We start from the raw sequence: 27,534 nt of genomic DNA, 5'->3' as shown, positions 1-27,534 counted from the left end.
GAAAGGACATTTCCTCATGTCATTACTTCCCCAAGAGATAACATATTGCTCAATATGAATTTTGATTTTTAATACATTATAGTTTCTGAAAATAAAATGAAGTTAAATATTGTGCTGAAGTTTTGAAAAATAATTGTGAAGGCCCATTCAAGTTTTTTATTTATGATATTGTAAGATTAAATAATATTATTTATGTAAAACATATAGCATAGTACTTTCTTCAGGCTGTTCACTCAATAAACAAAAAGAATACAAAATATATTATCCAAAAACCTAGGGCTAGATGTGTTTTAGAATTCTCAGTATTTCAGATATTGAAAGATAATGTAGTACATACAGAGAAGCCCAAGACAGGATGCCATACTCAAACACATTAATGTATCTGCAGCAAAGCCTATGAATATCTACTATAAGTGAGATAAAGATAGATTATAAATAGCCTTACTTTATTTCAGATCTGATTTTGCCACCAAATAGGTTTGCACCAAACTTAAAACAAAAACAAAAACAAACTTCTGATTTTCAGAATTTTGGGATTCTGGAATTACAGTTAAAAGGTTGAGGACTGATAAAGAGAGTTGTAATGCCCTTGGATTGGGAAAATAATTCTAAATCTATATCAAAGGGTTGAATATATAACTCTGGAAATAGGAAAAACTAAATTAATTAAGGGGGATTTATTCGACTGTATAACACATACAAACTTCAAGTGAACACTTTGCAAAACGTGTGAAAAGTGTAAGACTGTTGAATCACAGACCTGTACCTCTGAAACAAATAATACATTATATGTTTTAAAAAAAGAAGATAGTAGGAAGGGATAAATGAAAGGGGGGAAATTGGAGGGGGAGACGAACCATGAGAGACTATGGGCTCTGAGAAACAAACTGGGGGTTCTAGAGGGGAGGGGGGTAGGGGGATGGGTGAGCCTGGTGATGGGTATTAAAGAGGGCATGTATTGAATGAAGCACTGGGTGTTATACGCAAACAATGAATCATGGAACACTACATCAAAAACTAATGATGTAATGTATGGTGATTAACATAACATAATAAAATTTAAAAAAATCAATGGGATCTGGGGAAAAGCTAGAGTTTAGAATCAGAATTGATTGCCTGATGTGTAATTAGAGCTTGGGCATCCACCATGTTCAGTTCTAGGCCCTCTCATCTTGTAATTCTGTGCATCCTCCCCAAATCATCTCATCAGTTACCATCTAAGTGTAAATGTCAAGCTAGTTTTATCCACAGTCCATACTTCTGAGTTCCAGACCCATGTATCTGGCTGCCTACTTCACACCTTCAAAACATCACAAACTCAGTGTGTTCAAAACCAAACTTATGATTCTTTGTCCCTCCCAAAACCCCAGTCCTCTCTGTGAAGGGCATCACAATCCATTCAGTCACTTAAGCCAGAAACTCAGGTGCCATTTCTAAACATTTCTGAAATCCAGCTACTTGCTTCCATGTGATTACCTCACCCTTATCCCATGATCCTAGTTCAGGCAACCCATTTTTCTTTCCTGAACTCTCCTTTTACCTCGCTAGGACTCATCCAACTGAACTGCTAGTGTCCCCTTCCCTGTGATAAGGAAAATAAGACACCTTTATACACCTAAAAGCATTGCATGGACTGGCCCAACTGGCCTCCTCAGTCCCAGATCACACTGTAATCTCTCTGCTCCAGTCCTTTCATTCCTCTCAAGCATTTTTCTCATCTTCCTTCCTCCCATCACGGTCTTTGCACATGCTGTTCCACCTCCCTGGAATGCATTCTTTATACTCTTGCTCTAGTTACTTCCTTTTCATCTTCCAGATCCAGCCCTACCATCCCTTCCTTAGGTAAACCATCCCTAACTTCTATCTGGATAATTTCTGTCCACATGCTCATAGTCTTGTCTATCTCTCCTTCCTATTCTTACAGCATTTGAGAATTTACAGTCATTCGTGTGATTGTTTGACTAAAACCTTGTCTCTTCCACCTATCCATAAGCTGCATAAGGAGAGGGACTATGTTTCACTTTGCTCACCACTGTTACATAAATGGTTACTGTATAGAGGCACACATATTCATTTGAATAACTTGCTTCCCTTTTTATCTAGGTCTGTCTGCTTGTTTTTGAGATACCTTTTACTTCCACAAAATTTATCAATTGTGTTACAATTACATGTTTAGTTATCTATCACTCTCAATAGACTGTGAAGCCTTTGAAGACTGGGTTATGTCTGTTTTGTTCATAATTATATCCCCAGAACATATTATAGTAGCATAAAATCTGATGTGTAGGAGGCACTCAAAAAAATATCTGTAGAATCAGTGAATGCTAAACCTGTGAGTGCAGGGTCAAATGTATTTTAAAGTATTATGGCTCAAGTTATCTCCATGTTTCATATTAACTTATTTTGGTCATTGATGATATTGCCAGTTGACTATAGTGTGTGCATGGCCTGTTGTGTTCTTTTAAAGCCAACATGAGGTGGTCAGTCTCTGATGTGATTCTTAATTGATATTTATGGCTCAAAAATTCCAAATACACATGCTCTTAAGAAACAGATCAGAATAATTATTGCTGATATTTGTTCTAAATCTTTTAAAGGTATAATATGATAATTTTCCTGAGGTGCTAGCATAAACAAAACAAATCAATGCAAGTATAGATGGAGCTAGATTGAGTTGTAAGGGAAGCTTAGACTTCATAGTGTAAATATGAGTGCTCATGGAGTGCAAGCATTTTTACTGCTAGAACACTACTGAATTAAAAAAAAACTCTGCTTAATAATATTCATGCCTCTTTAAAGTCTCTTAATTGTGGGTCTCTTCTCAAAGACGTACCATTGGAATTATCCAAATTCAAATGATTGGGACTGAAAGACTATGTTACAATCACATTTTATATTATTATCCATTAAATAGCTTTGGGTTATATAATACTCAGCTGAAATATGCTGACACTTATTCAAAAATCTAAGTAAAACTTTTGATGAACCGGGCCCTACTTTGTTCAGTAGTTATATCTTAATCAGACAAGCTCGACTGTATAATTTTAGGTTTAGTCAAGATGAGATTTATGGGTATATCATATCCAAAGACTGCTGCAAAGAAAGTAAGATTTGAAGAAATGAGTTATTAATCTTTACTATATAACATTAACAAATGTCATGTGGCTTTTATGAGTAAGTACCTAGAGGTAGTAGATTCATAAGTCCCCCAAAATAGATTTCTTCTTATATACCTCTGATGCTAGGAACATAATGAATAGTCACCTATTATTCACTTATGATGTCCAAGCTTTTACTTCATTTATTAAATTTAAGTTTAGTACAAAATTAACAAAATTCAATAAGGACTGTCATGTTGTAGTGAATGGGATTGTCTGTCTTGCTTTTCGATAGGGGTATGTGAATGTGTACATACATGCAAATGTGTGTGTATGTGTGTGTTTGGTGACAATGTACATATTTTTCTTTACTATCATGAGGTACTATATTTACTATAAATCTATTTCTTGCTGAATATATTTCTGTTTCTGTTCTTGCAAATAGTCTAAACCTGCTTATTAGGTAGGTGCCCATGTTTGCTTGATTGATTAGTTTGGCTAGTCAAATTAATGGTGATAAAAAGTCTTGTTACTGAGATAATTGCTTGTGTGATGTTTGCCATCACTTTTTAGTTTTGAGTTTCAAAAGGCCAGTACCCAGAAGGTGTTTTATCTCCTCCCAGGTCCTGTGCCCTCAGTTTAGATAAGTGGTCTCCAGGTGGATAGTGACATGTGGGTCATAGACCTGCTTTCTAGAGAGGAATGACTTTCCCTTGGGACTAGCTTTAACAAAGAGCAAACTCTCATTAAATGTTAAACTCTAAGTAAATGTTGAAAGAATTAGCTGAGGGCTTTTATCATCATCTTATGGTTTCTCTATAAAAAGATAACTTTTTAAAAGAAGCTTATATATATGTGGGAATCATGTTTATAAGTTTTTTTGTGATGTACAGCACTATTAAGGAGATATGATACAAGCAGACAATCTTAGAGAATCACAGGGTTTGTTGGAGTCCTTCAAAGATTTTTTTGGTGCAACTTCCTACTTGCTTCTAAAATTTCTTTGTACATTATGTTCTCTCTGTTGTTATCCACTGGATGGGATATGAAACCCATACAAGAACTAGGTCAAAAGACTACAGTATAGAACACTGAAAAGTAAATTGGAGGAATGAACTCATGTATCTAGGAGCATAATTTGAAAGCCACTGTGTGAAAATAAGAATGACTCCACGTGGGGGCATAGAGAGTTCTTCTAGCCAGCACTGCATGGCTGGCCCACATTACTCCACAGTCTTCTACCTACCAGGAGATCTTCGATGCAAATGCAGGTAGCGTCACTTAATAACATTTTGTTAATCTTAATTAATTTCTAACAAAATCTTTGCTGATGTGTAAAATTGAACCCTCCCAAGGCTGATTTAAATTCTGAGACTTCAAAAAATTTTATCAGACATCAGTTACCCTAAATAATTTCTTCTTGTTTCACCTGCTATTGTCAGAGAATGATAGCTGACTTTTTTCTCTGACATTTGGCTGCTTTCTCGCGGACCTCTATCAATTCTCTCAGGATTCCTGCATCTGTTCTAGTCTGCAAACAAATAGAAAAAGGAAAAAAAAATGCACACACAGATACATACATTTTGCATTTGTGATGTGATTCCCCAGTCATTGTTTCCTGCAACCAGGAGAATGCATTTTTTTGCTTCCTGACCAACTCCTTCCCGTTAGCTTATTGTATTTGCAGGAGTTTGTGTGATTCTCATTTTTTAAAAATAGTTTGCCCATTAAGCACATTGCCCTAGTTCTCTTATTAGTGGATCTAAGCATTTTTATAGCTCACTAATACATTATTTCTAATTTCTTAAAAGACCACATCCCTTTATTAGAACATGGGAATCTAAACTACCTTTAAAACATTTTAAAAAAATAGACATTTTAAACTAAGTTTTTCATTTTTTTAAATTCCAAATGATGGAACTTTATTTTTTAATAGCATAATTTCCATCTAAAGGTTAGTTTGAGACAATTGTTGTTGGAGTGAAGATTTTACCAGGTGAGTCTGGATTAGTCTATCTGAAGGTGGAGTCAGTGGTGTAAGTTGCTCTGGAGGCTGAGTGCTATCTAAGGGTCCAGTCAGGTTTGTACAAGGTTATGTATTTGGGCTTTTCACTGGAGCTGATTCATATTATGCTTTGGGCCTTTGATCAGAAATAAACATAGTGGATGTTATGGTGCATTGCCTAGACGATCCCCTTCACAACTAGCCACTCTTCCACCTACCTGATCCTGCTCTCCTCACCCTACTGTGGCTAAGGTCTGAAATCACCCCCCAACAAACCTCCTGCAGGCATGTCTCAGAGTATATTTCCTGGGTAACCCAACTTAAGACAATTTTCTAAATATATGGGCATATGAAGAATTTCATTGCGTATTTTACAAAAACTCCTATTGGGATTTTGTTCAATATTTTGTTCAAGTCCTCCATGAAAAAATCCAGTTTATAAATTCTCAGATATTTGTAAAGATATTTGTCTTTCCTCAGAACTGGTATGATCTAATTACTTAATAAGAAATATGACCCATATGGAACCAACACTTATTTATAGATCAAAAATACTCAAATGTCTGCAATATCATAAGGTTCCACCTTATATATAATATATATGTAATATATATAAATTTAATATGTATATTTATGTAATATATATATTAAATTTTCCCTTTTCCTTGGCTGCCAGGATGCTCATGGGTAAGTTTTTGTACTCAACTGAAATATTAATCTTCAGTCTACATTTCCTGGTGTAAATCATCTCTTACCACATTCACACTTCATATTTATTTGTAACATTTTGGAAAATGGGGAAACTATAAGTACATTCTTTTAAGTGAAATAAAACGGATTTCTGCATATAGACATTAGACTTAACGTGACCATTGTTATGTTTAGTTTGCAATAGCAGCATATCAGAGTGATAATGTTCAAGCATGGTACTGAGTTCTGGGGATGTGATTTACTTATTTGTTTTCATAAGAAAAATTTCCTTACATTTGGATGGTCTTAATTTCTTTGACAGTCCAATGAACCAAATCACAGTCTACAGCTGCTCCAGCTTTCTAGGTGAAGACTTTGACATTCTGGTTTTGGTTTACCAGCTCTTCTAGTAGATTCCCCAAGTTCTCTGTGGTCACCATAGTTATTCAAACACTGTACTTCAATGACTCATTCATTCATTCATTCAACACATGTGGACACATTTTTAATCACCTGCTGGGTGCCATTCTCTGGGTTATGAACAGGATGTATGGCAGGAAAGAGGTCAGCAAGAGAAACACAGTCCTTGCCCTTAGAGATCTCGTATTTTTCTTGCCTGTCCAAACTCTGACTAGACCACAACTCTATGAAAGCAGGTATTGTGCTGATTTTCCTTCTACCTTTGGTGTCCCACTTGACAAATATACGCTTGGCACTCAATATTTCTTGAATAAGTGGATAAATGAACAATGGCAACCTATCATTTCATCTACTTCATCTCACAAAATGCTGGGACCTTCAGTAAGAGAAATCCGATAGTTTTATGGCTGTGTCTTCAGATGCCAAGCAATTTAAAAGTATTTTAAAATAGGCTGCACAAGGGGCACCTGGGTGGCTAAGTCGGTTAAGCATCTGCCTTCAGCTCAGGTCCTGGGATCCAGCCCCATGGGCTCCCTGCTCAGCAGGGAGTCTGCTTCTCCCTCTCCCACTCCCCCTGCTTGTGCGCACTCTCTGTCAAATTAAATAAATAAATAAATAAATAAATAAATAAATAAATAAATAAATAAATAAAATCTTTAAAAAATAGGCTGCACATGGTTTAGCTGCTGCTTAAAACTTAGATGTCTCATTGTTCTGATAATCAGATCATGATTGGAGGTGATGTAGGTTTTCTGGGGAGTAGTTTTTTCACATTCCATTGAATCTTTCCTGCTCCACTAAGCTTTTAGTCCCTTATGCTTACTCTACAAATGTTCTATAGATGGGGTCTCAGATGGTCCTCACTTTTGCCTGCTAACCCATTGTAATTCTCTTTTAAAAAAAACAAAACCTCAATAATTTAGGCAGAATTAGAGTTGATCCCATTTTATATTTTACTCCAACTCTGTATAGAATGGTCTACAGAGGAGATGGTCTTGTTTTGAGAAAGGAAACGTATTCGTGTGAGTTCTTTTTCACAACTAACATTAGTAATTGTCTCCCAACTTTTTTTTTTTTTTTTTTAACGAATACCTCTTTATTTGGCTGCAGATGTAGAGGCTTTTTTTTAAAAAAATAATTTATTTGAAAGAGAGTGGGAGAGAGAGCAAGAGAAAGCACAAGCAGGGGGAACAGCAAAGGGAGAGGGAGAAGCAGGCTCCCCACTGAGCAGGGAGCCCAATGTGGGCTCCATCCCAGGACCCTAGGATCATGACCTGAGCCCAAGGCATAAGCTTAGTCAACTGAACCACCCAGGCGCCCCTGACTCCCAACTTCTTGTCTTCTTTCTTGTTTTCTTTGATCTTTTGCACTTGAGATTTCCCTCCCTTTGACCCTGTGCAAGGCCATTTCTTTCCAACACCTGATTTATAACCACTTTCTTTTATAATTCGTTTTAAAAATCCACTCCTTTTTGTGGCATTTTTAATTCATTGTATACACCACTGAGCTTTTCCTTTGTACTCCAGTCATTTCAATTATTTACTCAAGAGCCAATATTGCATAGTGTTTAGGAAGGCAGGCTCTGTATTCCAGCTCCATCCCTTACTAGCAGAGTGATAAGAGACATGTTATTAAACCTCTCTGTCTCTGCGGCTTCATCTACATAGTGCAGTGGGGATAGTAATGATACTTCCCTCCTAAGGTTGTAACAAAGATTAAAGGAAATAATGAATGTAAATATCCTGGTACTTGTTGCATATTATTATTATCATATTGTTTTTAATGTGGTTGATATTAATACTGCCCAACTAGATCATAAGCCTGGAGAGCCCTGAGATCACATTTACGATGTCTCTTGATGTAACACCAAATGTAATAAGTACTCTAATGAAAGCTCTTAGAGTCAATGGATGAAAAGTAAAAAATGAATTAGTTAATGAATGTTGTAAATTCTGATTCAACATACTTTTCTTAGAACAAGAGGCATTTTTCGTTTGTAGGGATACATGTTCCTTAGTCTTCAGTTACATTGTATGATTTGTAAATCTGAAGATGCTATTTATAATGTATATTTTGTAAATGTATACAGATTAAGAAGGATTAACTAAAACTGTAAGATAATCTAAATAGCTACCCTAGAAAAATTATCACTGGCATCTTAATGAAATGTTATTTTACAACTGTAAAGCTCATAGCAATATAATTAGTAATATGTGTAATCTTTATTACCAACCTTAATCTTTTTTATATGACTGAAAAATTATTTTATGGTAGTACAATTAAAATAATGCTAAAAATGTCAGCATAACAGAATTAAACTAAAGTAACTACTACAATATTATACCCCAAACCAGCTAATTTAAATGCAAAATACTTTGTAAAGGCTATTTATCTGGGCTAATGCATGTTAAAGGATTTAAGGAGTAGTTTGTTTAGCTGAAATAAAAGGAAAAATAAGCACTGTACAGCAATCTTTACTATTGTTTAACATGAGGGAAATATTAAATAGGTTTATATATAGACCACTTGAGGAAAATGTATTAGAAGCCACATCACAGCATAGTAAATATAAAGAGGACTGGCAGGCAATACTACTTTCAAAGTCTTTTAAAGGAAAAGCTTGACATACATGCTTAAAATTGCACTTTTGCACTTAATGTAATATTGTTAACTGTGATAACTAACCGAATTTTAAGGCTATATTTTGAAAAGGGATTTCAAAATACTGGACAGTTGTTTAGTTGGCACATGACGGCGGTTACATTTTTCTCTGAATGCTTCCTTCAATTTATAATAATCTACACAATTATTATTAAGTGAGACTACAGAAAGGCTTAAAAGTGAGATTATGTATGTATGTATGTATGTATCTATGTAATCTCGAGACCCAACATGGGACTCAAACTCACAACCCCAAGATCAAGATCAAGCCAGGGGCTCCTAAAAATAAGATTTTTAAAAACAAAAATAGGGTGTGCCTGGGTGGCTCAGTCGGTTAAGCATCTGACTCTTGATTTTGGCTCAGGTCATAATCTCAGGGTCATGGGATGGAGCACAGAGTGAGCTCCACACTCTGCAGGGAGTCTGCTTGAGAGTCTCTCCCTCTCCCTCTCTGTCTGCACCTCCCCCCGCCCCCGTGGGCACTCGCGCTCTTTCTCTCTCTCAAATAAATCTTTTTAAAAAATAAGTTAAAAATAAGTCTAGCATAGAAATTTTTTTAAAATATGGAAAAAATTACTTAGATTTTCACTACCCATAAAGTATCATACTTAATATTTGGGGTATGTATATTTCTAGTTTCTGCTCATCACGGATAATTTTTTAAAAAAATAATAAAAAATAGTTGTGATTATGTTCCATGGAATATTTATATGTAATATAAAAAATCCAAGAAATATATATTATATGAAAATTACTATATTTTCCTTGTATTATTTTAAGCTTCTTTTTCTAGAACCTCAAAAAGTATTGTTGCTTATATATTCATTTCAAATTTTGGTTCACTTACATGTTTTTGAGAGCTATTTTTTTTTTAAAGATTTTATTTATTTATATATTTGACAGAGAGAGACAGAGAGAGTGCACAAGCAGGAGGAGCAGTAGAGGGAGAGGGAGAAGCAGGCTCCCCACTGAGCAAGGAGCCCAATGCAGGACTTGATCCCAGGACCCTGGATCATGACCTGAGCCCAAGACAGACTGAGAGCTATTCTTAAAAACTTGGTTAGTTTTAGTAAGTTTATTTTTAGTAAGTTTAAATTACTTCTTTCAGTTTTTAGTAAGTTTTTAGTATTTTTATTTGTTTTAAATATTGTTTTAAATATTTTATATGTTCCTTAGTCTTCAGTTGTTTTAAATATATATTTTATTTTAGAAGGTTTAAATTACTTCTTAGAAACTATCATCCATTAGTATCATACGTAAATTATGACAGAAGCATAAACCATCAATGCGAGAGAAGTAGATGTTGTAATGTGTCTATTGTCATAATTAAGTCGTTTAAAGTGGAACTCTGATTCACCAGATGATACTACACATTGTATTCATTTGGTTTTTATTCCGTAGGTCTCGGCACATCTGGAAAGTCCTGCAAAGTCCCAGCTACAGAAAGTACAGAGACAACAAGTAAAACCCTTCATGACCCTTGACTACCAGATTGTCAACCAGACTCTTAAACGGTCACACCCTCCACCACCAGGCAGTGCACTTCTGGTGCAGCACGGAGAGCCATCTGCCGAGAGTGACACTGGCCTTACTGGAAATCCACTCACCAGGTTACTAACGCTTGGGAAAGAAGATGACAATGTGGAATGGCATGTATGTCTGATAGCTACTTATAAAAACATATAATCCGTTTTTGAAAAAAAATTTAAAGAGATTAAAGTCCACATTTTGATACTAAACATTCCAAATGCAAATGCACTTAACAAAAGGGATGTCTTAATGTATTCATTTGTAATAGTTACGCACATATTGATTCCTATGCATAATAAAATATAACAATTCATTTCTCAATACCTCATTTCAGTTGTGTATCAATGTGAGTCAAAATAGGCTCTAACAGTAATTTATGTTAGGAAGATTTAGCTTTGTAAGGATTTTCTGGTGTGTATTTAGTTAAAATATTTATTGATAGCTATATTATCTTAAATACCCATTAAAATAAAACAGGAAGAAGTTGTTTAAATAGCAGTCAGTATGTGCTCTAAAATAAGACTAAAAATCTTACTGCACTTAATGTTGTATGGAATTACATTTGGATTTCTTACTATTAATTATTTATTCATTCATTTCTATTTTCAACAAATACTTGTCCACCGTTGACTAAATAACAGGAATTTAGAGGTGCCAGGGATACAAAATGAGTAAGAATGTGTACCTTCATGGAGTTTATATTTATCATGACCTGCTTATGAATGAACCTTCGAAAAGTACTGAAGAATGAATTGAACTGGCAAACCACCGGAACCGGGGAAAAGACTTCCTTTAATATCTCAGTGAAGAAAAACAACATTCATAGCTGAGCTTTCTATTCATTTCCTCTTCTTTTTTTTCCATTTTATTTGTTAGATGGGCCATGGTCCTGTGATCTCCCACATTTAATCTCCCAGTCTACATTCCTGATGATTATTACTGATTTCAGGTCGCTGCTTTTTAGTTATGAAGTCTGTAGTCTCCAGTCACCAAAGAATAATGCTCAGTGTCCCATTATGTGAATTCCAAGTGGTAGAGGAAGATTTCGTTTTTTGCAAATTTCACGTTCATCTGGAAAAGGGAAAATAATAAGTTTCTGGTAGACTGTTTAATAAAATATGAAACAGCCACAAAACAGGACTCATTGAAATCTAAAACTGAGCATAAGTCTCCACATGGATATTTACTGATACTTCTCTGTAGTGACTATATAAAGAATTTAAAAAAAATGAATGTAGAGCTAGTTTCTCTATTCACTCTATGAAGGGCATAAAAATATATGTAGGATGAAAATCATCTGTATAGTAAATATTAGAACTCAACCAATACAATTTATCTTACAACCACCTTCTTCCAAAGTTCATTTCATTGTGTAGAAGATTGATTTCTAAAGGAAAAAACAAATCCCAAAGGATATGCATATACCAGTCAGTTCCAGGCAAAACCCAGAAAATGATCTTATTATGTATCTTATGAAATATGTTTTCTAAAAAATAAGAAAGGATGAGTAACATGTATTGGTGTTCTTAGTTTTTCTTAGTAAATGTTTTTATTCCCTAGGCACACAGCTTACCTTTTCTTTTATAATAATTTTTTACATAATAAGGGAAATTTATGTGATTTTAGTGGTCTTGTAGGTGGTGCCCATCAAAGGGAGTGGCAGAAAATGGCTGAAAGGCCCAAAAGGTGCAGCGCTCTGGGGCGATGTGCACATTGGCTACAGAATTTTTTTTTCTATTTTTTAAACCATTGTACCTTCGACTGTGTATATAAAGTTTCTTCTATCATTAATGTCTATTTAATCATAATTTTATTCAGTGTGTGTAGTTTTAATCAGTGTTGTTCTCTTGGAAGTCCACTTATCATGTGAACATTTTAACATACTGCCACCATTCACAGTCTTGTTATCTTTCACAGCTAAGATGTATCCTATGTCATTGCAATTTTCTAATATTCTTTGATTCAGGCTCGGAGTCCATGTCACAGAGCAGCAATGTGCAGTCTTCAGAGTCAGACTGCATTGGGTTAGAACCACCACTTACTAGCCATGCGGTCTCAGTCCTTAACCTCTCTTCCCAGCATTCCTACGACTAGAAGAGTTGTTTTGATGTTTGCATTTTTAAAGGTCCTGACACAAAGGCAGAGTGGGGGCTCAGGAGATGGGGCTTTTGCCATTCTTTGGTGTTTCTTTCTCCTAAGCTTATCTTCCTGGGACATCCGAGAACATTTTATTAATTCAAAGAAGACCTCAGATATCATAGCTACTACAGAGTAAGTCTGTGAGAGTATCCTCAGATTCCGGATTTGGGGGTTGGTATCAGGAGTAACTTGGTGATTAATGGTCTCTGAGACAGTGAAATATAAAATTAAAAGAAGCATTTTATAGCCTGGGCCTTTCCAGGATAAAATTTATACTCATGGCACACAGGACCCTTCCATACTTAACCCTTGCCTCCTGACCCAGACTTATCATTCAGTTGCTCCATGGCACTCTGCTTCAGCATGTGGGTTCACTAGTGCTTCTCACGGTGGCCAGGTTCTCTATTCTTATGTCCTTTCTTTATCATCTACTCATTCAGTCTCCACCATTTGTTGAGATAATTCTAACTCACTCTTCAAAATTCATTTCAGGTTTCTTCCCTAAGGTGATTTTATTGGTGGTTCCCTGTGTAGATGAGTGCTTATTCTCTGACTTTTCATAATAACACCCGTATCCTGTGGATAAAAATTGCATTTATTGCAGCATTTTCATAGCACATGCTATGTTTTAATTATTCATTGTCTTGTTTTCTTATCTGCTGTACCTCCTAGGAGCTATAAGTTGAAGGGAAAAGGACAAAAGTTAGCAAATAATTATAATATTATGTAGAAAGGACAATGGTACAGATAGGAGCATGAAAGTGCTCTTCTTATTCAGAAATGTCAATAGTAGAACCTAGAGAAAGTGACTAGTGGGGCATTTACACAGACGAGGTAGCATGAGTGGAGAATAAAGATGGGGAACAGCAGAAAATGAAGTGATCAGAAAAAGAGAGGCCGGTGGTAGCAAAAGGTGACATCAGAGGTGTAGGCAATAGACAAATCACAGAAAGGCTGGCACTCCATGTTAAGCAATTTCAAATCCTGGAAAGGTTTAAATGCAGGGGCTGGAGTGACATGATCAGATTTGACTGTGATATCATTCTGTCTGCTATGGAGGAGAGGAATCCTGGAGGGAGAGGGCCAGGTGGGAGGTTATTTCTATAATGCAGTGAAAGATGATGAGACCCTCTATTAGAACATGCTAGAGTTGAGGTATCTGGGAGACCACTATATAGAGAGGCCAGTGACAGCTAGAGATTTTTGCCTTGAGGAGAGTAATCTAGACTGGAAGAAGAGATTTGAGAATTGTCAGCATGGAGGGGGGCGGAATACTTAAAAGTTCACATGAGAAAGAGAGCTCCTGATGATCATGAATATAATAAAGAGAGCAGAGAACCAAGGATGGATTGAGCCATCAGCAATATTTAGCAGGTGGTCAGAGAGGAGGGACTATAAAGGTAAAATAAAAAGATAGCCAGTGTGGTGTCATTAAAGCCAAAGAGTTAAAGAAGGAGGGACTGAACTATACACTCAAGTGTAGCAGCCAAGTCTAGTAAAATAAGGGCTGATAAATATCTATTGAATTTGGCTGTTCAGCAGTCAAGGAAAGTAACAACAAAAGGAATTTCAGTAGGATGGTTGGCAGAAACCATTCTTCCACCTTGATTTCAGAGTTGACAGGAGGTGGAGAGGTTGAAACCTGGGATGTTTGGGATGACAGGGCCGAAAGCTAATAAGGAAAAAACAGAGAGTCTGAAAATTGTTTTGTTGATTTGCAACAGGGTCTAGATTGGATTTAAAAGGAAGATTGTGTTTTGATGAGATCATGGAATTTAAGATTTTAGAAATGGAGTGGTTTAGAGGATGACAAGACTCAAGGCCTGGCCTAAAGAACAGGTGAAGAGAAGGCTAAATTCAGATTTATGATTTTGAGAGAAATGAGTTAAAATATTCAACTACAATTGTTGATTTATTTTCTATAGAATTCTGACAGGTTGTTGCTGTAGATATTTTTAAGTGCATATCAATTTATGATCATTTGATATTATTTTTCCTTTAAAATTTTATCTTGAATCTTACATGACCTAATAGTAACATTGCTACTGTGATTTCCATTTAGTTATATTTGTGGTACATTTTTTACTTTATTTTCAGCTTTCTCTCTTGTTTTATTTTAACTATTACAATACCTTTTAAAAATCCAATTTGAGAGATAGTTTCTTGAGCCGAGTGTTAGCTCATTTACATTCTTGTTATTACTATTAGGATTTATTACTTTTTTAATGTTTTCAAATTACGGTAGTTTGTTTCATTATTTGTCATTTTTTTCTATCCTCCATTGAACAGGTTGTTTCTCTCTCTCTTTTTTTTTTTTAAGATTTTATTTATTTATTTGACAGAGAGAGAGAGACAGCGAGAGCAGGAACACAAGCAGAGGGGGAGTGGGAGAGGGAGAAGCAGGCTTCCTGTGGAGCAGGGAGCCTGATGTGGGGCTCGATCCTAGGACTCTGGGATCATGACCTGAGCCAAAGGCAGATGCTTAAGGACTGAGCCACCACCTAGGCGCCCCTCTCTTTTTTTTGTTCTCTAACTTTTTAAGATGCAATAGTTACATCTTTTTCTATATCTATATCATTGTTCAGCAAGATCTATGTCACACCCTTAAGTAAAAATCTTCCTGAGTATGGTCTTATCTCCTTGTTCTCACCTATCTCCCTGTATTAGGATTTATAGTATCTCTCTCTCTCTCTGTGTGTCTATTTATATTCTTGTTTAGGCCAGAAAAATTTTATTTATTTACTAATTTTTCTTTTTCTTTTTTTTTTTTTAAGATTTATTTATTTATTTTGAAGAGTGAGAGGGAGAGAGCATGCACGCAAGGGGAGGGGCAGAGGGAGAGGGAGAAGGAGAGAAGCAGACTCCCTCCTGAGCAGGGAGCCCCACATGGGGCTTGATATCAAGACCCTGAGATCATGACCTGAGCTGAAATCAAGAGATGGACCCTTAACTGACTGAGCCACCCAGTCGCCCCTATTTACTCATTTTCTTATATTTTATATCAATTTCATAGTTTTATTTTTCATCTAACTGGAGTACCTCCTGGAAGAGTTTTTCAAAGGACTTTTTGCCTTAAAACTTCTGGGTTTTTATGCCTTAGAACAATTTTATTTCACACATATCCTTAAAGGATATCTTATTGGTTATAAATGTCTAGGTTCAAAGTTCTTTACCTTTAATACTTCAATTATTATCCCATTGTCTTCTTGCACTCAGTGTTGTTGAAAATTTTCATGGTTGGTCTTTTGTAGATCTTTATTTTTAAGCTTTTCAAATTTTATAAATGTTTTTTCTTTGCCCTCGAACCTCATACTTTGCATACCTATTATCTCCATTTTGATTTTAGTCAAAATAATTTGTCTTTTCTTGTATTTCATCTTCATTTATCATTTTGAAGATACTTATTCTGCTGATTTGTAATTCTTCTTTTGTCTAATATGTTATTTCTGTTTCATCTGATATAAAATGTTGTGGTTATTGTCTTTTTAAAAATAACAACTGGATTCTTAGGTGATTAGTTCTGAAGATTCCTGGAAGCTGTGAAGCAAGATTTTGAATGGATTTTAGATCTGAAAATCAATTTAGGATAATGGAGGGACCGATGTCTTCAGTAGATTAGGGGCAAAGACTGTCATGTAGGTGGATGAGAGAAATGAGGGATCGCAGTGTTAGAGAAGAAAAGAAGAGCCTCCAAGGAGGTTGAGTTTTCACAAGTAGGAAAGATAGGATTCTTAATGAAATAAGAGAAACCTAAGCATATTTGTTGACAACAGGAGAAAACTAAAGATGCAGGAGAGTGGGTCACTTATGATGCAAGTTTCCAGGAAGAAAGGGGATAAATGATATATATATAGTTTTTGTTGAAACTACTACAAGTACTCCAAAGAAAAGCTGTTACCATAAACTCTGTTTAGCATCCTTCTTTCCTCAGGTCTTCTTTACATCTGTTCAGTACAAATTTATTGTGCATGGAATGATAAATTTGAATAAGAAAAATATCATGAAATTAAATTTTGAGTTTAGTAACAATCAAGAATATATTTTAAAACTTTCATAGACTGTACTAAACAAAAGAAAATAAAATATGCATACTTACTCTCCTAGATCCTTTAAGGATCTCTCGATGCACATGGACTAATGTCTAACGTCCAGACCACATGTGAAATCTAAAAACAAAACAAACAACAAACAAACAAAAAAGCCGAATCAGACCTATAAATACAGAGAACAAACTGATGGTTGACAGAGGGAATAGGGGTGGAGAATGGGCAAAATGGATGAAGGGGAGTGCAAAGTATAGGCTTTCAGCTATAGAATGAATAAGTCATGGAACTAAGAGGCACAGCATAGGGAAAGGTTTCAATTGTCCTTCATAGTGCTGTATAGTGACAGATGGTAACTACACTTGCGGTGAGCGTAGCGTAACGTATGGACTCGTCAAATCATTACGTTGTACACCTGAAACTAATGTAACATTGTGTGTCAACTACACTCAAATTTTTTTTTTTAAAGATTTTATTTATTTTTTAGAGAGCGAGCGAGAGAGAAACGGCATGAGAGGGGAGAGGGTCAGAGGGAGAAGCAGGCTCCCTGCTGAGCAGGGAGCCCGATGTGGGACTCCATCCCAGGACCCTGGGATCATGACCTGAGCTGAAGGCAGACGCTTAACCATCTGAGCCACCCAGGCGCCCAACTACACTCAAATTTAAAAATTAACATTAATTAATTAATTTTAAAAATCCAGACCATTTTCAAGAGCTGCCCTCTTGAAGATGGTACTCACTAGCCCATATGCGGCTCTTTAAATTTAATTTTAAATTCATTCAAATTCAATAAAATCTTTAAAAATTCAATGAGATCAAAAATTTAGTTCCTGAGCCCAGGAATTTAAATAAAAACTTGAGAAGAAAAGATTTAATGCCTCAGTTAAACTAGCTATACTTCAAGTGCTCAGTCACCATAAGTGCTTAGTTGCTACTGTATTGAACAGTGCAGATACAAGACATTTCTATGCTTGCAGAAATTTTTGTTCTACACCACTGGCCTAGAGGGTTTTACAACCTAGAGGGCACACTTTTCAACTTAATCTCAAAACTGTCTCTTGCCTCATTCCCATTGACCAACATTCTTTCTCCAACATTCATCTTCCTACCTTAGGGTCTTTGTAATTTTTGCTTCCTTTCCAAGAACTATTCTTCGCCATGGTATTCATGTCTTTGTTCAAATTTCAGTAAGTCCTTCTCTGACCATTTTCCAAAATAACACTCATTCCCATCAAGCTCTCTTCCTACCTGCTTTAATTTCTTCAGACCACTGTTTGTTATTAAGCTGTTTATTGTCTGTTTCCTCATTAGCGTTATCACTCCAAGAGGGCAGAGACTTTGTGCTGTTTGCTTTTATAGCTCCAGTACTTACAACAAGGTCTTGTGATAAGTATTGCTCAGCAAATATTTGTTAAATTAATATTGAAAAGTGTTCCAATTTTTTGGCATATCAACTTTAGGAGTATCTTAATAGAAGTCTGAATATTTAATTCTCTAAGGTTCTCAGAAATGTTGCTTTCGAAGATAACATTAACAGAATCGTAAAATATTTTCATATGTCTCTCCGAGTTTACTCCTAGTTTTTCTGCATATGTTATAGGAAATTCAGAGTACTACAGTTGTATAAATTCAGCATTCTCATTATCTTTGAGTTTACACCATATTTTAAAATTGCACTAAAGAGAATATAATGGGAGAGAGGAGAGCTAGAGCCAGAGAGAGAAAGAGGGGGCAAGCATGGTATTTTTAAAACACAAGCCTTTATTTATTTATTTTTGGTTTGATGAGAGACTTTTTTTTGTTGTTTCAAGTTTTTATTTAAATTCTAGTTAGTTAACATATAGTGTACTATTGGTTTCAGGAACAGAATTTAGTGATTCATCATTTACCTATAACACCCAGTGCTCATCACAAGTGCCCTCCTTAATCCCCATCCCCCATTTAGCCCATTCTCTCATCCACTTCCCTCCAGCAACCCTCAGTTTGTTCTTGGCAGTTACAAGTATCTTATGGTTTGTCTCCCTCTTTTTTTTTTTTTTTTTTTTTAAGTACAAGCTTTTAAAATCTTCTCCAGCTAAAGTACAGGAGGGAAGGAAGGCTATTTTAGAAAGGAATTGAGAAAGGGAGTAAAAAGCTGACTTAAGTTAGGACTTTAGGGCCAGATTTCCAAAATTTCAATCCTGCCTTTGTCACTCACCAGTTTTGTAATCTGGAATGAGATATTTAGCACTTTTTTTCCCCTCTCAGTTTCCTCATCTGTACAATGGAGGTAATGATAGTATCCACTTCATAGAGTTGTTGTGAAGATTAAATGAGCTGATGTATGCAAAGCACAGAGAAAGTGCCTGGCATATCCTCCCACACTATATGTTTGCTTTTGTTACTATTTTAGGTGTCAGTGATTATTGTTGTTGTTGATATTGCTATTATTATCATTAGCCATTAGGGAAAGCTGGATAATATGTTTCCATGTAGTTTGTATCCATGTGGACCAATTGGCTGGTTTGACCACTGCTATTTGAATATCCACCTGTAAGATGCAATCAAAACATTTGTAGGAAGTCATCTCTCTACATGTTAAGTACATGGGCTCTGGCTTGAGGCACTTCATGATAACCACTCTATTTATAGAGATACTGATTTCCAAGGGACTAGCCCAGGGTGATTGCCCAGCCATCACCTGCCAGCTGGTGGAAGCAAATGCATGGAAAAACAACACAGATCAAAGAGTGGCAGGATTTCTTCATTTTAAGTTCTAAAGTAGTCTGGGTTTTGATATACAAATAACCTTAATTTAAATATTCTTTAAAATTTTAAAGATTGCTAAATTTTTTCTCTCTGAATTCAGGCTGAAGCACAACTCTTATCATTATGCACAGTATTCTAAATGTATTATATTTTGCTAGATGGAAGACGTAATTGAGGATATAATCGATATGGAGTCAAGTTTTAAAGAGGAAGGAACAGATTCTCCTCTGCTAATGCAAAGAACAGTAAGTGTTTCCAGACCTGAGGAGGTCAATGAGATTGAAATAAATAATGGCATCTGATGATAAAAAAAAGAAATTTAATTGATTAGTAAATGGTGTCTTCTCCTACATTTTGAACCAGACACAAGATAACAGATGAATATTAGGAAATATTATTGGTGCGGAAAAAAGATTATGTAATGTTATTGAGGAAGATGATAGGGCTTGTGATATTCCATCTATCTATCTACCCATCTATCTATCTAGTCCTTATAAACATCCATCTAATTATATATCTAATTTGCTATAGCATTTTTTGTGAGTGATTTAATCTTCAGATTTCCTGAAACACAGCATATAATCAAAACATTCTCATAAGCTAATGCCTAAGTTTTGACAATTTTACCACAACTAAGAACAATCAGATTCAGAGGCTCTAAACCTTGTAGAGACAAGAAAAAATATTACAATAACAAAAAATATGACTTTACTTTAGATCCAATAACCAGAGATCAAAGATGAACTTAAGAAAAGCAGAACAGGCCTCACCCTACTTTAAGGCATGTAGAGACATTTATGTTGCAATCAACACAAATTCCTGGAATGATATGCAATGAAGGGATGGTATCTTATCTCCTGTTTGATTGCTGTTGTCTTCTCATTATTCATTTATTAATCACTAAAAATGTTATTTGTAAAGGGTGTGCAAGGTCATTTCACCTACTTGGAAGGGTTACTGTTGGTTGGTGTGTTTATAGTTTTGGACCTTTTAGAAAAATGAGAAAATATAAGGAAGACTGTGATTGAGTTGTTATTTTAAACATTTCATTTAAAGAAAATGAATTCTGACTATATTGTGTAGTATATCAATGTATATATATTGTGTAGTAAATCAATGAGCTGGAATATGTTAATGATGAACATTTAAATTTACGACCTTAAGAAAAAATTGAAGAAAGTACGCCTTTTTTTCTTTTCTCTTTCTTTTTTTCCCCAGACAGAATATCTAGAGAAAAGTATCTCTTTCCTCCTTTTCTCCTTTTCTCTGGTATGCAGGACCCCCTAGAACAGGTCACTAATACTGGCATTATCTGAGAAAGGTCAAATGAGGTTTAAAACCTAGTCTTTTTGCAGGTTTTATTTTTATTTTATTTTATTTTTTTAGGATGGACTGACAATTCTTTCTACCGCTTCTCTCTTCAGATTTCAGGCAGCATAGTTACATGAAATCTGACTAATTCTCTAGATAAATATATTACTAATGATAATTTCTGTCTAATTTCACAGCATGAAGTTACTATTTTCTTAACTAGTATTCAACTTCTGGGTTTGAGGAAATGATACTAATTTCCTGAAATCTTTTCTTTGTATGTAGTACTCATTAAAAGTGAATACTGAAACATTTTCTTTGTCAAATTAGCTTACTTGTTTTGCAGAGGCTGCATAGAATGGCTTACTCAGTGCAAATTGGTGGCAATAACTATCTGGAATTTGCTTTTGATAGCTAGGATGTACTTTTAAAAAGATAGATACCACTGGCCTACCCGCACTTATACAAAGAAATATCTGTGTTGACCAATCAGCAATCATTGATAAATCTAGATCTATATGTAAAACCAAAGAGTTCAATTAACCAAATATATTTATTCCATATGTATTATGTACAAAGCATAATACATGTACCATAGGAAACTAAAGTTGATTAAGACGCAATTCACAAGTCAAGAGATCACATGATAGTGGGGCAGTGACAGAGGTGCCCCTGAGGGGCAGGGAGGGAGAGTGTGGATCTGTGTTAAACCCAGGTTCTAATCTAGATGTTGTGCAAGTCACTTAACCTCTCTGCTTTCTTCTGCATTACAAGAGTAATTAAAAATTTTTATCTCCAAGGTTGTTTTTATGTGAACTCTTAGTATACTACATGTGTACATTTGAAATACTAGTCAGAGAGTTGCTCTGGGGTTCAAGTGAAGGGGAAACCATATTACACTGAGATTTTTTGGAAGTGCTTTAGGAAAAGATGATGTTTGAAATATAGTTATGAAGGATAGTTAAGATTTTAAGAGGTAGCCATGAACACAGAAAAGTAGCAAGTTAAGAGAGCAACATAAGAAAAAGCAAGAGGTGAGAAAAAAGAGAATGTTTAAGAATGGCTGGTAGAACAGAGATGGGAAACTCTGAAGGATTTTTATAGTTCATGTGGATAAAAATAAAGACCTGTTGGATTCAGAGGAATGCTTTGAGTGAGAGTATTAGCGAGTGAACTTTTGGTACAGATGGTAGAATCTGGCTCATCTGGAACTTAAGCATGAAAGTAATTTGTTGGTTCATGTCATGTGTAAATTCCTAAGTACTATCGCATGCGGGCGGCCCTCCGAAACTTTGCCTTTGTTTTCTTCTGTGCTGGCTTTATTCCCAGCTGTTGAGCAAACACTACCATAGCCTATTCCTAGCTATGCACATAGTTCCTTCTTGTGAACCCAGTTTTTTTTTTTTTTTTCAGACATCTACCTCTTCACAAGGAAGAGAAGTTTCTGATTAATTTAAGCCAATCTTGGTGGCCCCACTTCCCCTGGCAGAGGGTTTTAAGAATGGGCTTGTGTTACAATTTTGACATGTTGAGCAGCTCGCTGGGAATTTTCTTGTCTTTAAAGTAGACCCAAGAAAGAGAAGGTTTTTGCCTCTCTGTGATGTTGTAGGACAATGTGACTGATGTAGTCATTTTATTGCCCAGAAGCTAAATAAACTAAGGAAAACCAAACGAAACAAAGGGAGAAGAAAAGCCAAAAGAAATGCTGCTTATATGCCCCTGGAGAATTCTTTACCTGTGGATTTCACCTTATGTAAAATTTTTTTCCCCTTTATTTTATAAGCTAAGTGTGTCAGGATTTTCTGATTGCTATAGCCAAATTCATCCTAAGGGATACATTCAGTCAGACTTGGCAACCTAAGAGAAGGAGAGCATCCTTTTCCCCTTTGTTTCAGTTAAATCCCTGGGATGATTCTTATTGGAGCAATGTCTGTCGTATGTCTATCCCTAAGTCAATTTCTCTGGGTCTTGGGCCCACCCTCGAGCTGTGGATTGAGCAACCCCACACAACAAATTACCTAGACTAAGAGTGAGAATGAGAACAGGAGTTGTTACCAAAATAAATGTCAGTGAATTCTAATGAGGCTAAACCAACAGATGTCCCTATGGTAAACTTCAAAAGTGAGATATTTATCAATTAGCAATAATTATTATTAATTTCTCACCTATTACTTGAAACTCACTTTTCTACGTACTTTACATATAATTTCTCTAGTTCTCCTAGAATGCTGTAGAATCTCAGGGGCCATCGATTGAGGGTGCTGTTAATCACTTTAGCAGGCTCTGGCTGTGGCATAGGCAGAAAACCTTGGATCTCACTTAGCTAAGATTTATCTCAGGACCACTGCATATAGGCTTAACTAAAAGTCATGTTATAACTTCTGTTGATGGGAAACTTGGAAGCTGCTGAGGGGAATCTTGGACCACTTGTGGTGGTCCTTCACATTTAGCCAGGTTGAATGAACTAGTTCAAAATCTTCACAGATCAATTTAGCCCAAGTATTTCTTACCCAGAAATGAATGTTGAGTAATCAGTGACTAGAGTCAGAATAATTAAAGAGAAGTTACCTCTAGGTTTCTACTAGCTATCTGTCAGCTTCTTCTTACTGCAACAACTATGTAAACGAGATTGCAAAGAGCCAAAGTGCAAGAAACGTTCAGCCAGATTAATCATATTTTTGACAAAATCCTAACCTGTCAGTTTCTCAGTCTCTTTAGTGTCAATGTATTTTTCTCTTCCTCATTTAGCCATCCCTTCACATGATGATAGCCTAGATCTTGTTATTACCATTTTTTTCTAACCTATAACATTTTTATTTCATACTTTTTGACCATGACATTCTATTTGTTCAGTACCTTTGCTGTAGTGTTCTTATTTCACCAATTGTTCAAGCTCCAAATCAATGTACTCTATCACTATTTTCAATAGCTATGACTTTGCACTCACAACATTTTGAAAATTTCCTTAACCTGTCTAGAGTCCTTGGTCAAGCACTCTAACCAATTCTCTTGCAAACACTCCTAATATCTCCCTGTTTTTCTTCATTTTACTTCCCTGGCAAAACCCCTACCCTGATTAAACTTCTCTCATCTTACTCCACATCTCAACCTGAGCAGCTTAATGGATAAAATTTCACCACGTTGTTCATAGTACTCACCTCAAATACATGACCAAAATTTCGCAGGGCTTTTCACCACCTATTCTACTGGTATACACAGCTATGCCCTGGTAAAAATTCTCATTAATTGAGACCAATTTTTTTTTAAAGATTGTATTTATTTATTTGAGAGAGAGAATGAGAGACAGAGAGCATGAGAGGGAGGAGGGTCAGAGGGAGAAGCAGACCCCCCGCTGAGCAGGGAGCCCAATGTGGGACTCGATCTCGGGACTCCAAGATCATGACCTGAGCCAAAGGCAGTCGCTTAACCAACTGAGCCACTCAGGCAGGCGCCCAAGACCAATTTTTAATATCTTCTCTTATCTCCTCAAAACTCCACAATTCATTGTCCATTCTTCATTTTGCAGCCAGTTTCTTTTTTACAATGTATTTCAAAGAGCAAATGTATGCAACACTGTTGGAATTCATTCATTAGCTTGGCATCACCAATTCTACTAAACCACCTGCATCTGTTTGCATTTCTTCTGCCATCTCTTCTATTAAAATAATAGCTCCAGCTCATAATCTAAAGCCAGCCCATCACCTGTGCCCTGGATCTCACTCCTACTTACTTTCTCAAGGACTTTCCTTCTCTAAATAATGAGTCCTTCTCCTATGTAATCAGTCTATTCTGATCTACGGGATTATACATATCAGCATTACACTGGTCTTTAATAATACTCCCTAAAATTAAAACCAAACCCCCAAAACTCTCTTTGAATGCATTTTCTCTCCGGCTACCACACTATTTCATGACTTACTTACACACAGACGAACTTCTTGCTTCCATCTTCACCCTGCCACCATTTCCTCCCCTCCTTTTTTCTAGTCTCCAACAGAGCTGTTGTCCTCACCATTCTAAAGGAGCTCTTAAAACCAACCAAAGTAGAAGCCAGTAGCAAGTTCTTCATTCTCACCTCACTTGGCTTCTCAGTGGTATTTGCCATGGTTGACCACTTTTCCTTCTTGAAGTATGATCTGGGATTCTCTGGCACCACATTTTCTGGTTTTCTACCCACCTCCCTGGTTCTTTCTCTTCTAACAGATGTCTAAATACTAACCTATTCCAAGGCTCAGACTTCAGCCCTCTTTTCTCATGTATGTATACATCCTACAGGTGATCTCCACCCTTCCCCAGCCTAGACCTCTCCCTATATGCTAGACTCATATATCCTACTGCTTGACATCTTTTATGCTTCTTTTTTTTTAAAAGATTATTTATTTATTTATTTGGCACAGAGACAGAGACAGTGAGAGGGGGACACAAGCAGAGGGAGTGGGAGAGGGAGAAGCAGGCTCCCCGCTGAGCAGGGAGCCCAATGCGGAGCTCGATCCCAGGACCCTGGGATCATGACCTGAGCCAAAGACAGATGCTTAATGACTGAGCCACTCAGGCGCCCCATCTTTTATGCTTCTAATAGACATTTCAAACTTAATCTGACCAACAGAAAGTTTTTGTCTGCCCCCCCCCAACTACCCAAATCTACTTTTGGTTCATGTAGAACCCCTACTCCAAAAGAGTCATCTTTCTTCTCTGTCTTACTCCCACACCTCCACATCTATCAGTACATTCTAACGAGCATCCGAGATTTCCCGAATCTCACAGCTTCTTATCAGCTTCTCTACTAAAACACCATCATCTCTCACCTGAACTTCAGAAACAGAATCCAGCCTAACTTCCCTGCCACTTCTTGCCCCCTTACAGCTGTTCACACCATAGCCAGAATGATCTGCACAAAGCAAAAATCAGATCCTGTTTCTCCTTGCTTAACATTCTGTTAACTTCCTAAAATCCTCAGAATATAATCCAGACATCTTACCATTGTCAGCATTTCCCTTTAATTTAAGGCTCTGGTCTCAATAGCCTTCTTCCTGCTCCTTGAACATGACATGCATACTATCATCTTAAGACCATTGAACTTCCTTTTTTGTCCCAGAACTTTGCATCACTGCCCCTTTATGTTTCCAACCTTTAGTCAATATCATCTTGTCAGAGAGGCCTTCCACAATCAGCCTAGTTAGAAGACCCCATCTCATCACTCCCTAAATCACTATCTTATTTTGATGACCTCTGACACTTATGATCAGAATTATTACTTTATTTACCTATTTATGGTGTGCTCCCACCCCTAGAATGTAAACTCCTTGAAGATAACAATTTTATCTGGGTCCCTGGAACCTAGAGCTGTGACCTGTTCATTATTTTATCCTTGGCACCTAGCACAACGCCTAGCACATCATAGGTGTTTGGCAAATGCATGTGAAATACTTCAAAATCCACACATTGTATTGAAAAAAGTATTCCCATTATACATTAGTATTTAATATATTTTTTTAACAGACCAAGGCAGTAGCACCAAGGATTACAACCATAGTAACAGCTACTGTGCCTCGGGTACTTGCTATGTGACAAGGCTTGTGCAGAATGCTTTTTGTGAAAAATTGCATTGATCATCACAACAAACCCATGGGAGAGAGACTAGTATTACCTGTTATCACTTTATAAATGAGGAAAGGGGCTTAGAGAAGTTCAGTAATTTGTTCCAGTTATGGCAGTTTGTGAATGGCAGGGGAGGGTTTGAATCCAGGCCTGTAGGGTACCAGATGCAACAGCAATCCTACCCACCCTCCTGTGCCATCAGCCTCAAAAGGGAGCTGTTTCCTAGTACTGTAGAATCCTAAGAGTTGAGGGGACCTCAGACTGATTGGATTCCCTACCACACACGTGCAGGTTGATTGCTTAGCCCGTGAGTTTAGATCTGTGTCCCTATAATTTCCACCCAATGGTCTTGGTTTTACCCCTTCCTTTCCGAGACGTGGTAGTGCATAGTAACTCATTTATTTTATCATAGATAGCTATTTTTTCAATCGGGTGTCTGTAAATGCTGGTGGCATTTGGCAATCTCAGTAAACTGTTATAGTTCAAGACCGTTCCAGAGATGAGGACTGAGTAAATATTAACAGCCCCTTGCGCTTGGTTGGAACTTGAGAGGACTGCATAACATCACAAGCAAGCTTTTGTCAATCACAATCTAGACCAGATTAGTCTTAAAGTCCAAGGAAGAGCCAAAGTCCACCTTGGCACCAAGTTTTTTTGCCTAGTCCTCTCAGCTATTGTTTGCTGGTTTTTAAGGAAAAGAAAATGATGAAGTAGAAAGAGAAAAACATTGCTCTCGGGAAGGTTAGAGACACTTCAGAGTTAAAACTGGTGAGCAAGGGAATTTTGGAATTCTTTCAATGTTTGGATATGAAGCCACCTTAAATACTGAATATAAACTTTATAAACTAATAGTCAATAAAACAAGGTATGTAAAAATTGAGCTTTGAAATGCGTAATACATAATCTGCTGTACTGACAAGCTTGTTTACTTACAAGATAGTTTTTGGTGCTCTGGATACAGTAAAAATACTGTTATAGTTTCTTTAGTAAAAAAATGGTTAAAAATGTTTTACTGGGACTTTTCTATCAAAAAGTGAGGGTTCCATTGGTTATTTATTGCGTGTTTACATTAAATCAATAGCTGTTTTTATTAATTTAGTACTAAATAGATCATATGCATATAAAGTGTATGATGCAAAAGTATTTATAAGTTACCATCTCTATTTTGTGTTTTATCTTTTCTACTTAAGTTATAAGCCAGCTGGTCAAGGACAAGGGACCTTCTACACCCGCCCAACACATTATTTTTATTCACTCATAATAGAACAAAAATAATAATAACTCAGTGGGA

The 27,534-nt window shown here is 36.3% G+C and overlaps 1 protein-coding gene across 2 annotated transcripts in view; it reads left to right on the top strand.

Moving 5' to 3' along the window:
* TFEC (transcription factor EC) overlaps positions 1-27,534 on the top strand; it is a 69,113-nt gene that overhangs the window by 14,996 nt on the left and 26,583 nt on the right. The window contains exons 1-3 of one of the 2 annotated variants that reach the window (XM_035020962.1): positions 4,092-4,369; positions 10,276-10,527; positions 19,493-19,579. In XM_035020962.1, the coding sequence (XP_034876853.1) occupies positions 4,358-4,369; positions 10,276-10,527; positions 19,493-19,579 (351 nt within the window). In that variant the 5' untranslated portion in view covers positions 4,092-4,357. Of the gene's footprint in view, positions 1-4,091; positions 4,370-10,275; positions 10,528-19,492; positions 19,580-27,534 lie in introns of those variants that run through there. The other variant, XM_035020963.1, reaches the window with a different exon arrangement.

The sequence above is a fragment of the Mirounga leonina genome, unplaced genomic scaffold (genome assembly GCF_011800145.1).
Source record: "Mirounga leonina isolate KUSES-001 unplaced genomic scaffold, KU_Mleo_1.0 Mir_174, whole genome shotgun sequence".
Taxonomy (NCBI): Eukaryota; Metazoa; Chordata; class Mammalia; order Carnivora; family Phocidae; genus Mirounga; species Mirounga leonina.
Note: the sequence above shows the minus strand (reverse complement) of the source record. Positions and strands in the feature narration are given on the sequence as shown.